Consider the following 14,945-nt stretch of genomic DNA (forward strand, 5'->3'; position numbering starts at 1 on the left):
CGCTGATTGGAGGACAAGGACAGGCCCCGCCCAGCGCCTCCACGAGCGGCGGGGAGGGAGCGTGGCTGGGCCCGAGGACACGCCCCCACTCACTGCCATTGGACAAGAGCGTCACGCCCTCCTGCCATTGGCCCGCCCCCTGCGGCGCCCCGCCCACACACCAGGCCCCGCCCCGCTGGCCGCACGCGCTGCCCTGACTCACTTCCTGCCGCTTAGCCAATAGCGAGGCCAGACGGGGAAGGGGGCGGGGCCTTGGCTACGTAGGGCAACGTGAGCCCAGCGAGGACCCCCCAACACAGGGACAGGGACCCCCGGGATAGGGACAGAGGCCCCAGAATGGGAACCCCCCGGACAGGGACAGACACCCCCACAGAGACAGGATCCCCACCCCCCCCCCCACCAAGCAGCTGCCCTCCTTGTGAGGGGACCCCCACGCCAGGGCAGTGACACCCCCGGGAAGGTCCCCCTCTGTCCCACTGCAGCGAGCACCTTGGGCCCCCCAAATTAGGAACCGCCTCCAGAGAGAGGCAAGGCTCAGAGCACCCAAAGCCCCTCTGAGAACTGGGAGCACCCCAGATCCCATTGCTCCCACGGGGGCAGGTGATGGGGGGGCCTCCCAACCCTAAAGTGATAATCAGGTGGGGTTGAGGGAGAAAGAAAGACCCTCACTGTCGAGCACCTTTGGTTTCAGCACAGGGCTCAAATGGGGTCCCACCGGATTGAGATGATTTGTATAAATTCCAAAGATTTGTGGGAGGGGGAATAGAGGCCCTGCTTTATCTCTGAATGACAAAAAATAGAAGAAAAAAAAATCATCTGGGGTTTTATTAACAGGGAAACAAACCAAGACCAGGGAAAACACAGCAAAATCCCAGCCAGAAACTGACCTTTGTTGTGACAAAAATAATGACAAAAATCTGAGAAATGGAAACTCATGGCGGCTCTGGCTGTGGGATTTGTTGGGAATAACCCAAATTCCACTGGAATCCAGCACTGGAGCCACCCAGAAGAGTGCAGGGAAGCGAAATCCTTCAGTGGTGGGAGTCGTCTCTCAGCATCAGGCGATGAAATCCAGGGGCCTGTTGAATCCTCCTTTTCTGTTCATGTATTGCCTGGGCAAGGAGGGAGCCAGAGTCAGTCCCGGATCCATAGAAAAGGGGACAAAAATATCCGGGGGAGGCTGGGAACAGGGCTCAGTGGCCACAGGGAACCCAATTCCCCATGAATTTGACAAAAAAAAAAGGCAGGAAGGCTCCTAGCGAGGAGCTGCTCCAGAGGCTGGGTTGTGTGAGGATCTCAGGTTCCCATCAGAAAGGGAGCAGAATTGACAAACTGGGTATTTTTCAGGAACAAACCAGGTGAACAGTGTCGCTTCCTGCTGCTCCGATCCTGTCCAGGCCTCACTGGGCACATCCCACCTGTTCCTAACATGTTCCTCACTCCTCATCCTCCTGATTTCCCCATTCCCAGGAGGATCTGGAGAACTCTCACCTCTGCTTTTGAGTCTAAACCTCACAAAATTTCAGCTTTTCTCAGGCCTGGAAGCTGGATCACCGTGAGACAGTGGCCACAGTTACCTCACAAAACAAAATCCTCTTTCTATCTCAAAGGAGAGGAGACACACCTGTACTTCCTCTTCTGGGACACGTTAATGGCATAGGCGTTGGCAGCGCCGTCCACCTTCTTCCCCTGAGGAGAGATGTCCCAAAATCTCATGGATTATCCTCAAACAGGGCAGGTGACACTGCAGAGCCCCTGGAGTGACCTCAGGCTTGTGCTCACCTTGGTGGTATCAAAAGAGGCAAAACCCATCATCTTCATCATCTCGATCTCCTCCTCTGTCTTGCCCTGCAAATCCTCCTCTGAGGGAAGAAAATCAGGGATTGAGCAAACACGGATGATGCGATTCCCAAAAATCCCTGGGGCGTCCCTGGGATGGTCCAGCCCCACAGGGCATCTCGGAGTGTTCCAAGAGGAAAATCCCCCCTCACCTGTGATCTGTCGCTCTTTCTTGGAGTCCTTGAGCTCCTTCTTCTCCTCATCCCGGCGCTCCTTGGGCCGTGCTGGTGATGAGGAGCTGGAGCGGTGCCGGCGTGGGGACCTGCTGGGGCACACAAGGTTGGGCTGCAATTCCCACCTGGAGCTCCCGCTGTCACCCAGGGTGCCCTAACCTAGCTGTCCCCACCCCACGCTGGTGTCCCTGCCCTCACCTGGAAGTCTCTCCCCTCACCTGGATCATCCCTACTCTCACCTGAATGTCCCTGCCCTCGTCTGGATCGTCCCTGCCTTCATGTAGATGTCTCTTCCTTCACCTGGGAAGTCCCCACCCTCACCTCCATGGTCCCTGTCCTCACCTGGATCGTCTCCGGTGTGGGGAGCGGGACCGGCTCCTCCTCCTGTCCCTGTCCCGGGACCGCGATCGCTCCCGCCGCCGCCTGTCCCTGTCCCGGGACGTGGAGCGCGAGCGCCGGCGCTCTGCCCGGGGAAGGGTCAGCTGCTGCTTCACTGCCCGCTTCCCAAAGGAAATCCACAGAAAATCCCAGCTCCCGAACGGAGACCCCGGGACAATCCCTCCCACACCTCCAGGACAGTTCTGGGCTCAGGGACCCCTCTGGGGACCCCCAGAAGTGAAAGAGCAGCAGGAAACAACCTCCACCTGGAACAGGGGGAATCATCCAGGGGGGGAATCACCCAGGGGGAATCAGCCAGGAGGGGTGATGGTCCCCAAAACCTGAGGAAGGTAGAGAGGGGCGGGAGGAGGAGCGGAGGAGGAGAAGGAGAGGAGAATATAAGGATGAGGAGAGGGAGAAAGAGAAAAAGGGGAGGACGAAGAGGAAGAAAAAGAAAAGAAGAAGGAAGCGGAGGAGAAGGAAGCAGAGGAGAAGAAGAAGGAAAAGAAAAAGGATGAGGAGGAAGAAGAGGAGGATATCTCTGCTCTCCCCCAGAGCGAGGAACCGGGGCCTCCCCGCCGTCTCCCCGCCCGGGAGGGTCCCAATTCCCCCCTACCCCTGGGCCCTTCCACTTGGATCTCCCCGGGTCCCGTCCCCCGAGTGCCCTCTGACCTCCCCCGGCGTTCCCATCCCTCCCTGGGTCCCGCCGGTGTCCCAGTGCCCCCTCACCCCGCCGCGGCGGTGACCGGGAGCGGCTGCGGCCCATGGCCGTCCCTCAGCCCCGCGCTGCTGCTCCCACGGCGCCGCCGCCCGGAGCGGGGACCGGGCCTGAGGGGACCGGGCCTGCGGGGACTGGTCAGCACTGCATCGGGACGCACCGGCCCGGTCCCACCGCTCGTCCTGGGAGCCCGCCCAGCCCGGAGGTGCGAGAGGAGGGCGGCAGGAAGAGGAGGAGAGGGAGGGAAAGGGAGGAAGAGGAGGGGAGGGAGGCGGAGTCATGACCCTCTGCAGGCCGCTGCCCGCTCTCTGCGGGCGTGCCGCGTTCCGGCCTGCCCGGCCCGTCACTGCCCCGGTCCCGTCCCTTCCCCGGTCCTTGGAGCCGCATTCTCGGTTCTGACCCCCGGGTTCACGCAGGCAGGTGCGGGTCGGTGGGGGCCCGGCGCGTTTTCAGCCGGGGCTCGCCCGGCCCAGCCTGGAGTCCGAGCGTCCTGCGGCTGTGCCTGGGTTCCGTAGTGGGGGTTCGGGAAGGACTTCTCTGCGAAGCTGCTAAAACCTTCGTCGTGTCCGGCACACGGGCCAGCGGCTCCGGGCTGTCTTCAGTGAGGGCACTGAATCGGGGAGTCCCATTCCTGCACCATGACACCATGCCATCCTCCCCCTGAGCCCCATCCCTGGCCCATTCTCACCACCAGCGCCATGCTACGCCACGCCACTCCAAGCCCCAGCTCCAGCCCTATCCCCATTCTCATCCCATCCCCTCCCCAGCTCCAGCTTCATTCCAATCCCATTCCATCCCCTTCCCAGCCCCATTCTCATTCCCATCCCATCCCATCCCCATTCCCATCCTATTCCATCCACACCCTTTGCCCCTCAGTCTCCGAGCACTGCCGGGTGCCAAACACGGGGTTTTTATTTACACCGGCGTTCCACGAGCTCCTGGCCGCGATTGTCAGACACAGGGATGTGCCACACCCCAGCCTCCTCCTGGTGGCGTTCCGGGGGCTCAACACCTGCTCCGTCACTGGGGCCTCTCTGGGCAGCCCCAGGTGGGTGGAGGGGTGATGAGTCCAGCTGGACTCGTCCTTCCCCGCTGCCTGCATGGAATCAGCCTTTGTTTTGCAGCGGAGCTGTGGATGGAGGCTCCGGATCAGGGATTTGCCCCCTCCCTGCTTTCCCCTGGAGAGACCCCTACCTTGAGCCTTGCTGGAGTGAAGGGAGGCAGAGGCAGGGAGGTGGGATGGGGGAATTACCCCAAGGGTGGTCCTTGATGTGATCTTGGCTGTTTCCTTCCAGCTATGCAGCCAGGACCCTCATCATGGTGATGATGGTGGCACTGGAGCCTTTGTCCCTTTCTACCTGAAACTCCCCACAATTTCATGGAGGGGAAGTCAATCTCAGGGTCCCCTACAAAGCCAGTGGCCCTTGGAAAAAGAGGTGACAAAGGCCCTGGCGACAGACCCCAAGGAAAAAACGGTAACAGAGCCCCCATGGACAAACCCTTGGGGAAAAAAGGGGTTACAAAGGCCCTGGGGACAGACCTTCAGGGACAACAGAGGGACAAAACCCCCGGGGGTCCCCCATGTTGGGCTGGGGGCTTGGCAGTGCTGTCATTCAGGAATTGCCCCCAGGTCTTGACAGTGCTACCCCAGGAAGATGACACATCTGTCTCTGCAGGCTCTGCTGCCCTGGCTCACCCAGGGGGAACAAGCCCAGGGACAAAAATGGCCTCAAAGAGCCTTAAAATCAGTGGCAGTGAGGAACAGCCTCCCCAGTGACAAGGCTGGGGGAGCAGAGGGGGTTATGGGCTCAGAGTGTCTCTTTGGTGCCCTCCATCCTGCGGGAGTGGGATGGAGACCTGTGGGGGGACACTGGGCAAAGGCTCTTCCCAAAATCCAGGCTCAGGTTTGCCATGGGGCTCTGGCAAGATCCCTGTCTGGGGTCTCTCTACTGTTTCCTGCACTGCAATCCCTGCCTGCACCCCGCATTCCATGGGCTGCCTGCTCTTCCAGAGGGGATCCAACCCCCATGAGCTCTCTCACAGCTGTGAAAAGGTTTGAAACCACAGTGATGGCACGTAGGAAAATCCTGCTGGGGTGAGGGAATCCCAAACAGGGGGTTCTGAGGCATTCCAGATCTCCTGGACAGGCCTCCATGGATACAGGAAGGCTCAGGGTAACCCCAGGAAATTGTGGGGAGGGGAGGCCGATCTTGTTGATTTATCCCCAAATCCCAGTGTTGGAATGGCTGTGGGGAACATGGGCATGGCTGGGCCTCTTCCTGGGAAGGGGTTGGCCAGGAGGGTGTAACGCTGGGAGGGAAGGGAACGCCAGGAAGGATTGAACTTGTGCTGGGAATCCAGAGCTGGGAAAAGCAGGGATCCGATGTGGACGGCATCACTGGGAGCGGAGGCTGGCGGGAATTGGCAGCGTGTGTTCATCTCGAAGTAGCACTTAGTGAGTGAGTTTTGCTCAGTTTTAAGTAACACAGACAATTCCCAGAGGTTGTTTTTCCCTATTTTCCCAGGTGTGGGTCGTGCAGTGAGGTGGGGACCTTTCCAGTGGTGGGAAATCCTGCTGCTCTTCCTTGGGTGGGGAAAACACAGGGTGAGAGTACCAGGAGAAGGGGATGAAGTGGTTCTTTTGCCCAAGGAGAGGAAGATTGCAATCCGGGAAGGAAAAACCTCAGCTTCTCCTTCAGGAATAGCAATCCCCCAGCTTCAGCTCAATCCCGTTCTCCTGGCGAAGCGATGAACAATTTTCCCTGGAGATGAAGCCAGCGCCATTCCAGCAGAGCTTGAAACAGAAGGTGAAGAAAATAACCACAAAACACCCTTTTCTTACTCAAATCAAGCAGATCTGGGCTCTGGTGGAGAAAATTCAACCCTCGGCCCATGGTGGGAAGGGGCCGGAGCCCAGGAACGAAAGGCAGGAGGGAGATGCAGCGGAAATTTCCCCAAGCGGGGACCACAGTCTCTCTAAGCTCGGTGACCACCTCCAGAGGCGGGTAACAAGGGAGATGAGGTGCCTTGTGCCGGGAGGACCCAGAAAACAGCTGGTTACAGGGGTTTTGGGCCACGCCTCGGCCAGACGCACGAGGCAGGAGCTGCCCCTGCCCAGGTGGTCCCGGTCTCAGAGATCCTGGGGATCCCCGGGATGGCCACGTGCCAGGCCTTGCGACACTCAGGATTCAATCTTTTCCTTCTTTTTGCCTTTTTTCAGGAAAGATGGGGTCCGGAATTTCTTCTTCTTTTTGGAGGGTGATTTGGAGGGTGAACCGTCGGGGGACACGGGGTTGCTGGTCACTGTCTCCTTCTCCTTAGGTGCATCCTGGTCAATGTTGGTAGTTGTCCGGTCTGTCCCCCCTTTTCCAAGGTTTTCCTCAGTGCTTTGCTCTTCATCCTTCCCATTCACCACCGCTGGTGGCTCTTTCTTGGCAGTGGAATCAGGGGGGGCTTGGCCGCCATTGTCCTTCTTGTCACCTTGAGAAGAGGAGAGGGAACAGGGAATTGGGGCAGCAGCACTGGTGTTGCGGGGGGGGGGGGGGGGGGGTTTATCCCCCAAAATGTCCAGTGGGGCCTGGGCAGGAGCAGGATTTGGCCTCCATGAGTGGAGAACGTTGGGGTTTGATCCTGTCCTGCCACAGGCACCAGTTCCCTGAGCCACCCCCTCCCTGCGGGACAAGCAATGTGGGATGGAGAGCCGGGAGGAGGCAGCAGGAAAAGCAGGAAGCAACAAGGAGGGATTCCCCATGGGATTTCCTAAGGGATTTCCCCCGAGTGGGGCTGGAGTGGGCCATGGAGACTGAAGATCCCCCCAAGCCCGTGTCCCTCGTCTGGGGTGGCCTCTCCGTACTTACTACGGCGCCAGGGATTCAGGGATAACTCCTTGGGTGACAGGCACACGGGGAGGAAAGAGAAAGGAGACGTTGTGGAGACAGACAGACAGACAGACAGACACCACGAGACACCATGGCAGAGCCAGCAGCCCCGAGCCACACCCCAGCACCCGCTGTGGATCAGAACAATGGGAACATCACACCCGCCGGAGTGTGAGGGTTGGGATGGGGGACAGGGGTGTCCACAAAGCCCCTGGCAGACACCCACATCCTCCTGCCGTGAATCCCCATCGTTGCTTGGCCCCTCTGGAGCGGGGCCCCCCGGGACAGGCAGGGGGACACGAGGTGACAGCGAGCTGTGTCTCAGTGCGGTTTGGCCACAGCCGCTCTTGTCCCCCCGCTCCTGCTGCTCACTGGGACCCCACCCCTCGTTTTGGGGTGCTTGTCACCCCACTCACCCTCCGTGGGCTCTGCAGGCGCCAGGGGCTCTGGTGGGGGTGGCTCTGGTGGGGGAGCCCCACTCTCCTCTGCTGCCGCATCCTTCTCACCTGTCACAGAGAGAGACGCTGGCCCCGGGTCCCCTCAGTTCCAGCATGTTTGGGGATGTCTGGGGGCTTTGGGGTGTCTCTCCTACCTTCTAGGCGCTTCTTCCTCTCCACCTCCTGCTTGTACTCCTCCAGCTCCTGGTCCGTGAGCTGGCTGAAGGGGTTGGGGGGCTCTGGCTCGGGGGGAGCCTCTTCTTGGCCCTCCTTGGCCTCTGCATCCCCCAGGTGGCTCTCGGTGGACTGAAACAGACTTCCAGAGTCACTCCCCTGGAGCAGTGTCAACCTCCCCGGAGAGATGTCACCCCTCCAGAGTGGTGTCACACCCTCTGGAACTGTGTCAACATACCCACCCCAAGCAGTGTCAACCCCATTGGAGCAGTGTCCCCTGCTCTGAGCAGGGTCCCCTCTGCCCTCAGAGGACCTGCGGAATGCTGGGGAACCAGGGAAGGGCGGGTGCTCTGGGAAGGGGGACTTGGGGCTGGGTATGTGGGGTGATGTGGAGCTTGGGACAAGAGGTGACATGGGTGATATTGGCCTGGGGATATAGTGGGGACATGGAGTGACACGGGGGACAGGACTGTGTCTGGTCCCAGCAAAGACAGTCAGCAGCTGTGACTGGGGACATGGGGGTGACACAGGGTGACATGGGCTGTGAACGGGGGCTGGGGACATGGGGGTGACATGGGCTCTGGACAGGGCTGGGGATGCAGGGCTGGGGACATAGATGACATGGGGTGACACGAGTGCCATACAGGGCTGCGGCTGGTCTCGGCGATCACACTGGCCAGTAGCTGCGACTGGGGCCCGGCCGACTTCACATCCTGGCGGTTTTGCTCCCGGATCTGTGGGTGAGGACAGGGATAAATCCCTCTCCAAGGATAAGCCACCCCAGCACCCCAAGACCTCCCAGTCCCCCAACCCACCCCACCTTGTTGCGCATCTCCAGCACCTCCTGCGGGTCTGTGTAGAGCGGCACAAACTGGTTGGGGTTCTCGATGCGGATGGGGGTCCCACTGCTGCCCTTCTCCACCTCGTCTGCTCGCAGCCACTGGAAACCCAGGAAAGGTGTTTTGGGAAGTGGGAGATCCCAATGATAGAAGGGAAAACCCCAGTGGTAGAGGAGAAACACCATAAATGCAGGGAGACCCCAATAAACACTCTTTGCATAGAAAGAAGACCTGACTAAATGCCTCATACATAGAAGGAGGACCCCAACAACAGAGGAAGACCCCCAAAAAAACCATCTTGTGTAGAGGGGAGACCTTGATAAACATGTCTTCAATGGAGGAGAGACCCCAAAAATAGAGGGGAGACCCTTATAAATAGGTCTTGTGTAGAAGGGCAACCCCCATAAAGGGGAGACCCAAATAAAAGCAATTTATGTAGAGGGGAGACCCTGATAAATGTGGGGAGGCCCCAGACAACACATCTTGCATAGAGGGGAGACTGCAATAAATACATCTTATTTAGAGGGGAGATCCTGATAATAAAGCGAGTCCCCAGTAAATGTATCTTGCATAGAGGGAGACGGCAATGAAGCTGATGGCACTTGACCCCACTAGAGTGGGGTGATGGGATTTCAAAATAATCTTTTTTACAGGATGAAGGTGGTCCCTAGGGCTCTCTACACCACAGATTTTAGCAGGATCTATAACCAGGACACCCTCCACCTCCCTGGTTGTGGATCCCCAAAACCCTGTCTGCCCCATCTGCCCCTCACCGTGGTCTTCGACCTCTGGCTGCCGGTGCTGCCCTGCGACTCTTCGGCCAGGTTGACCCTGGTGTAGGTGTTGGGGGTGTTGAGCCACCTCGTCTTCTCCTTCTGCTGCTTCTGTGCGTGCTGGCGCAGGGCAGGGGTCCCGGCAGGCTCCTCCTCGAACACAAAGGCTGTCACGGTGGCGGGGATCAGCACGTCGCTCTTGGGCTTGCTCTTCTCCTGCACGAAGGGGTAGCGGTATGTGTAGCCTGTGCGGTATCCCTGGAAGAGCACAGAGTGGGGAGTCAGGCACACAGGGACAAACCCAGGGGTTGGAGTGCGTTCTGGGGCGGGTTGAGTGGATTTTGGCACTCACCAGGTTGTCCAACATCCTCATGAGGGCCTCGAACTCATGCTCGCCCAGGCGGCTCTTGTGCAGGGGCCCGAAGGTGGTGCCGGCGTGGCGCACGGCACCCAGGCCGTGGGGCACGCGCTGCTGTGCCCGCTCCAGCACTATCAGGTTCTCTGTGCCGCCTGCGCTCGCCAGCGCTGACACCTGCGGGGCACCGGACACCACTGAGCCAGGGACACTGGGGAACAGCCCTACAGCCAGCCTTGGAGCCAGTGCTGGCACACGGGGGAGCGATGGGGCTGAGACCGGGCACAGCTCAGTGCATGCTCCTGCAGTTGCTGGGCCCATCCGCAGCTCTCCAGTCACCCCGCACTCACCTGGACCTCGCAGGCCGCCTGCAGGTGGAAGATGCTGTAAAAAGCCTCCTCGGCCGTGTCCCCCAACGCCAGCACCCCGTGGTTCCGCAGCACCAGGATCTGCAGCGCCCACACAGGATGTCAGCAGGGTGGGCAGGGGATGGAAGGGTGACCCCAGTGTCCCCCCAGGTGTCCCCTCACCTTGCAGGTGGGCCCGAGGCACTTCTGGAGCTCCACACGATCGGCCTCATCCTCCACCTCCCCACGGAAGTCGAAGTAGGCGATGTCCCCCAGGAGAAGAGCAGCACGGGATATAGGCAGAAGCCCGCAGCGCATGGCCGACACCTGGGCATGGGGGAGAACAGGGCAGGGGCCAAGGAACACCCCCAAAACCACCAACAGCCCCCAAAAAAGCCCACCCCTACAAAAAACCCCCAACTCTTCCACAACTTCCCAACGCTTCCCAAACTCCTTTCCAAAAATCCCATAATCTTCTCAAAAAATCTCCCCAAAAATTTCCAACCGCCCCAAATCCCTCCATAACCAACTTCCTAAATTCCCCCAAACTCTCCACCTCCCAAACTCCAAAATCTCCCCCAAAACGAACTGCCCCCAAAGAACCCCAACACCCAGAACCCCCCATCATCCCAATCACCCCAACACTTCGTGTTGCCTCCCAAAGTCTCCCAATGCCTCCAAATTCCTCCAAGCTCCCAATGAACCCAAGTCCTTCTCAGCTCCTCCAAACCTCCAAGACCCCCTTGTCCTCCCAAACCCCTCAACCCCTCCAAAACACCCTTCCAAATCCCTCCCAAACTCAACCTCCCCCATCTCCCCCAAGTTCCCATACCTCCCAATCCCCCCAAATCCCGCCAAACCCAACTTCCTCCAAAAGCCCCCATCTCCCCCAGCCCATACAGCAGCAGCAGCAGGGGTGTGCAGCCGCACGATGCAGCGGATGTCAGGGCGCGCGGCGTAGATCGCGGCATGCAGGCTGAAGCTGCGGGCATCAGGCGCGAAGCCAGTGCTGCCCTGCTCCACCACGGCCCCCAGCACGTTCACCTTCACCTGGGGGCACAAGGGGCTCAGGGGGGTGCTCCCCACCAGGCAGCCCTGGGGTGGGAGTCGGAGGGCTCACCAGGCTGGCTGCTGTCACCTCGCTGCATGCCAGCCCCTGCGGGGCCACCAAGAAGTGTTCCTGCTCCTTGCTGACCCGCAGCTGGGGACAGAGTGGGATGAGAAACACGCTCAAAAAGTCCCCAAATAAACACCCCCTCAAAACCCTCTCACCTCTCTGATCACCCCTAAGCCATTACAAAATTACAAAACCTCTGAAACTCACCCCAAACCAGCATCTGAAGGAACCCCAAAACAACCTCAAAACCTCCAGCCCCAACAAACTCGCCTCCAAAATAACAACCCACCATCCCTTAAAATCCCAACCCACCTCAAATGTCCAAAATCCCCCAGATCACCAACATCCCTCTAAGAATCCAACATCTTCCATCCTTCCAAAATCCACCAAACCCCCCAAAATCCCACCAAAAATCCAAATTCCTACAACTCCCCAAATCTCAACCATCCAAAACCTCCCACTCCCCCCAGAAAACCCCAAAACGGCCACCCCCAATCCAAAATCCACCCAAAACCCCACCCCTCAAAACACAACATAATCTCCTCAACAAACTCCCTCAACTCCCCCTCAAGCCCAAAACACCCCCAACCCTCCTGTCCCCCTGTACAGGTTTTGGGGTGCTGATGGTGTGCCCTAGCTGTGCCCAGCTGTTCGTCCAGCAGGCCCAAGCCCCCCAAACAACACCAAATCCCCCCAAAATAACTGAAATTCTCCCTACATCCCCCTCAAACAACCCCAAACCTCTTCCAACTCCCGCAAAATCCAGATCCCCCATGGGGTTTTGAGGTGCTTACAGTGACATGATGTGCCCCATCTGTGCCCATCTGTACAGGTCCAGCAAGTCCCAACTCCCTTCCCCCCCAAAAAACACACCAAACCCCTTTAAATCCCCTCAGAGCAATCCTGAATACTCTTGAAATTCTTTCCAGGCCTCCTATTCCCACTGTGCTGTTTTTGGGGTGCTCATGGTGGTGGTGGTGTGTCCCCATTGTGCCCAACCTGTACAGGTCCAGCAGGTACCAAAAGCCCCCTAATCACCCAAATCTCCCCAAGGCAATCCCAGGCCCCCCCATCCCGGTTTTGGGGCACTCACAGTGACGGCGGCATGTCCCAGCTGTGCCCAGCCGTACAGGTCCAGCAGCCGATGGATGCTGCCCACCTTGCAGCGCATCAGCCGCTCACCCTTGGCCAGTGCCGGCCCCTCTGTCCCGTGCAGGTCATTGATGGGGGTGACTGACGCCAGCCCTGGGCATCGGGGATCCCCCATCAGTGGCGGGATCCCCCCAAATCACGGTGGGGGTTCACCAGGGACAGGAGGGCAGAGGGTTATGAGAATGGGTTTGGTGGCTGTCATGGTTTTGTGGATCCAAAGGTTTGCTGGACATCAAGGTTTGGTGGCCCCAAAAGTTTTGGGGCCCCCAAGGCCTCAAAGGTTTGGTGGTTCCCCAGTTTTGATGGCCTCAAAGATTTGGTGGTTCCTCAAAGAGTTCAGGGGAATCTCAGGGGTTTGGTGGCACCCCAAGATCCCAAAGAGTTGATAATTCCAAAGGTTTGGGAGTCCCCAAGATCTCAAAAGTTTAGGGGCCCCCAAGGTCTCAAGGATATAACGACCCCAAAGTTTTCTGGAGTCTTCAAGGTCCCAAAGGTTTGGTGGTCCCAAAGCATTTGATGCCTGTGAAGGCCCTGAAGGTTTTTGTGGCCCCAGAGGTTTGGAGAGTCCAAGATTGCAAAGATTTGGTGTCCCCCAAGGTTTGGGGGCTTTTTCCACCCCATCTCCCTCAATTAAACCCTTCATGAGCATCCCCAAACCACCGTGTCCCCTGCCCCACATACCCATGGGGGAGGTGGGCAGGGCAGCAGGGGATGTGGTGGCCATGAAGTCGGCGATCTGCCGCAGTGCCCACACGTGCGATGAGTTGTTCCCCTTCTTCATCTGCTCCTGGATCAGGCTCTCCAGCTCCTCCCGGAAGGACTGCAGCACAGGGGATAAGGCGACAACGGGGTGGGTGGCACCGTTGGGGACATCGGGGCAAGTGGCAGCACAGCTGGCTTGGTGGCATGGCGATGGTGGCATTACCATCTTGGTGTCAGTGACACCTCTGGCTTGCTGGCACAGTGGCACTAGCAGCTCAGAGACAGCAGCACCGTGGTGGCAGTGACATTACCAGGTGGGGACATGCACCACCATGTGGTGACATCTATTAGTTTGGAGACAGGAGGGATGAGGCCAGGGACAAGAAGGCTGGGGTTGGTGACAGGAGGGACCGGCTTTGGGCCAGGAGGGAGGGGCTGGGGGATGTAAAGGAAGAGGTTGGGGACACGAAGGACAGGGTTTGGGGACAGGTGGGAGGGGGTTGGGAACAGGAGGGACGGAGGTTGGGGACACAGGGCCAGCGTGAGGCTGGGAGCTCACCGGGCTCTGCAGGATCATTGTCACCCGCTTCTTCTGCTCCATGAGGTTGAAGTCCTGGCGCAGGTCCCCGGCCCCGCTCCGCGCCCGCAGGAACTCGGGGTCCTCCTGCGGGGGGCAGCGGGGGCCGGGGGCAGGGAGCTCGGGCAGGGGCTCGGGGCTGGCGGCCGTGCTCATCCTGGGGATGCGCGGACACGCGGCGTCACCCCCGAAGTACAGATTGGGGAAAAAGCACCGAAAACACCGCGCAGCTGTGCCCGGTAGATAAGGCCAGGGGGCCCCCGCCCTGCGCGGCGCCTTGCGGGGACGAGGGGACAGGTTGGGGACACTCGGGGCGGGACCGTAGGGGGAGTCTCCCGCTGGCAGCACTGCCCAGGCTGGGTCACATCACCGCTCTGGGTACGGCACAGCCGAGAATGGGCACAGCTCAGCGCAGGGATGGGGGCTGAGAACGGGTACAGCTCAGTGCACAAATGAGAGCTGAGAACGGACACGGCTCAGTGCAGGGATGGGGGCTGAGAACGGGCACAGCTCAGCGCACCCATGAGCGCTCCCCCACGACCCCAGTCCCGAATTGGGGTCAACCGCTATTGGGGGCTCGGCGCCGCGCTGCCGCCGCAAATGGGAGGCGGGGGGGGTTCCCCGCCTCCCCCCCGGCCCCCAAAAGGACCCTAAAGGGACCCTCCCCTCTCCTCCAAGTCACTGTCACCGAGCGCTGTGATGATGCTTCTGTCAAGGGCCCCCCAACCCAGGGCACCCCCAAAACACTGGATGGGGCTGCTCCCCCAAATCACGGGGGTGACCTCCAGTCCCGCCCTCGCTCAGGGCAGAAGGGGACGCCCAGATTTTGATGCTTAGAGCACACCTGGCTCACCGGGCAGTGGGGGCCTTGGTCGGGATAAATCCAGGGGGGCCCCGCTGACCCCCGGCCGCAGGGCTCGAGCGGCTCCAGAAGAAGGCGGGGGGCGTCTCCAGGGGGCTGGGCCGGGACCCCCAACGTTTCCCCCTCCCAGCATCCCCCCCCCCCCCCCCCCGCCTCCGCCCAGCGCCGCGCCCAGCGCCGCTGCGGCAGCCGCAGGGCCGGGGGGGGAGGAGAGCGAAAACCGGGATGGACCGGGGGGGCCGCAGCATCGCCCCCCCCCCCCCCCCCCGGGGGTGGGCATGGGGAAGGGATGGGCTCGGGTACCACCGAGGGATGAAGGCCTGGGAAAGGGGGAAGGATGGGATGCAGCCCCCCACACCTGCATGCAGCCAGCTGGGGGTGGGGGGAGGAAAAGAGGGGATCACCCAGCTCCCCAAATCCACCCACCTCAAATCCCCCCTCCCCCCCGAGGGATGCTGCGGCCGGGGGCTGCTGCCATCACCCACCTTCCTCCTCCTCCTCCTCAGAGCATCCTGACAAAGGGCCGCCCCCCACCCCCCCCCGACACACCACGCGTGTCCCCGCACCTCCCCCCGCCCCGCCCTCCCCCCCGCACCCCCCCGGGAACTCAATCCCTGCAAATAA

The 14,945-nt window shown here is 60.1% G+C and overlaps 2 protein-coding genes across 4 annotated transcripts; both read right to left on the reverse strand.

Annotated features, from left to right (window-relative positions):
• Positions 1–807: 807 nt before the first annotated feature.
• On the reverse strand, positions 808–3,335 carry SNRNP27 (small nuclear ribonucleoprotein U4/U6.U5 subunit 27). Its single transcript, XM_014891364.2, has 6 exons — positions 3,120–3,335; positions 2,355–2,475; positions 1,992–2,101; positions 1,783–1,862; positions 1,625–1,689; positions 808–1,112 (listed from the first exon to the last, which is right to left on the reverse strand). Exons 1-6 carry the CDS (start codon positions 3,154–3,156, stop codon positions 1,058–1,060), a joined length of 468 nt encoding a protein of 155 aa, XP_014746850.1. The 5' UTR covers positions 3,157–3,335; the 3' UTR covers positions 808–1,057.
• Positions 3,336–4,002: 667 nt separating this feature from the next.
• Positions 4,003–14,828, reverse strand: ADD2 (adducin 2). Of its 3 annotated transcripts, XM_088180072.1 has the most exons (15): positions 14,807–14,828; positions 13,442–13,616; positions 12,862–13,000; positions 12,122–12,273; positions 11,032–11,112; positions 10,812–10,961; positions 10,095–10,238; positions 9,915–10,013; positions 9,562–9,741; positions 9,210–9,467; positions 8,418–8,537; positions 8,242–8,331; positions 7,579–7,729; positions 7,403–7,492; positions 4,003–6,588 (listed from the first exon to the last, which is right to left on the reverse strand). In XM_088180072.1, the coding sequence occupies exons 2-15, from the start codon at positions 13,613–13,615 to the stop codon at positions 6,290–6,292; spliced, it is 2,127 nt and encodes a 708-aa protein (XP_088036198.1). In that variant the 5' UTR covers position 13,616; positions 14,807–14,828; the 3' UTR covers positions 4,003–6,289. The 3 variants fall into 3 exon arrangements, with proteins under 3 accessions (XP_088036198.1, XP_014746846.2, XP_088036199.1); XM_014891360.2 differs by lacking the exon at positions 14,807–14,828 and having other exon boundaries at positions 13,442–13,650; XM_088180073.1 differs by lacking the exon at positions 14,807–14,828 and having other exon boundaries at positions 12,862–13,077; positions 13,442–13,629.
• Between the last annotated feature and the right edge of the window lie 117 nt (positions 14,829–14,945).

The sequence above is a fragment of the Sturnus vulgaris genome, chromosome 28 (assembly GCF_052056855.1).
Source record: "Sturnus vulgaris isolate bStuVul1 chromosome 28, bStuVul1.hap1, whole genome shotgun sequence".
Taxonomy (NCBI): domain Eukaryota; kingdom Metazoa; phylum Chordata; class Aves; order Passeriformes; family Sturnidae; genus Sturnus; species Sturnus vulgaris.

Coding starts and splice junctions, on each gene's coding strand:
- ADD2 (XM_088180072.1), bottom strand. CDS start 13,615: ATGAGCACGGCCGCCAGCCCCGAGCCCCTGCCCGAGCTCCCTGCCCCC. Junction 9,742..9,914: donor AGGCGGCCTGCGAGGTCCAG/GTGAGTGCGGGG, acceptor GGTGCCCCGCAG/GTGTCAGCGCTGGCGAGCGC. Junction 7,493..7,578: donor GAGGAAGAAGCGCCTAGAAG/GTAGGAGAGACA, acceptor TCTCTGTGACAG/GTGAGAAGGATGCGGCAGCA.
- SNRNP27 (XM_014891364.2), bottom strand. CDS start 3,156: ATGGGCCGCAGCCGCTCCCGGTCACCGCCGCGGCGGG. Junction 2,476..3,119: donor CCGGTCACCGCCGCGGCGGG/GTGAGGGGGCAC, acceptor TTCCCCGGGCAG/AGCGCCGGCGCTCGCGCTCC. Junction 1,863..1,991: donor GAAAGAGCGACAGATCACAG/GTGAGGGGGGAT, acceptor TTCTTCCCTCAG/AGGAGGATTTGCAGGGCAAG.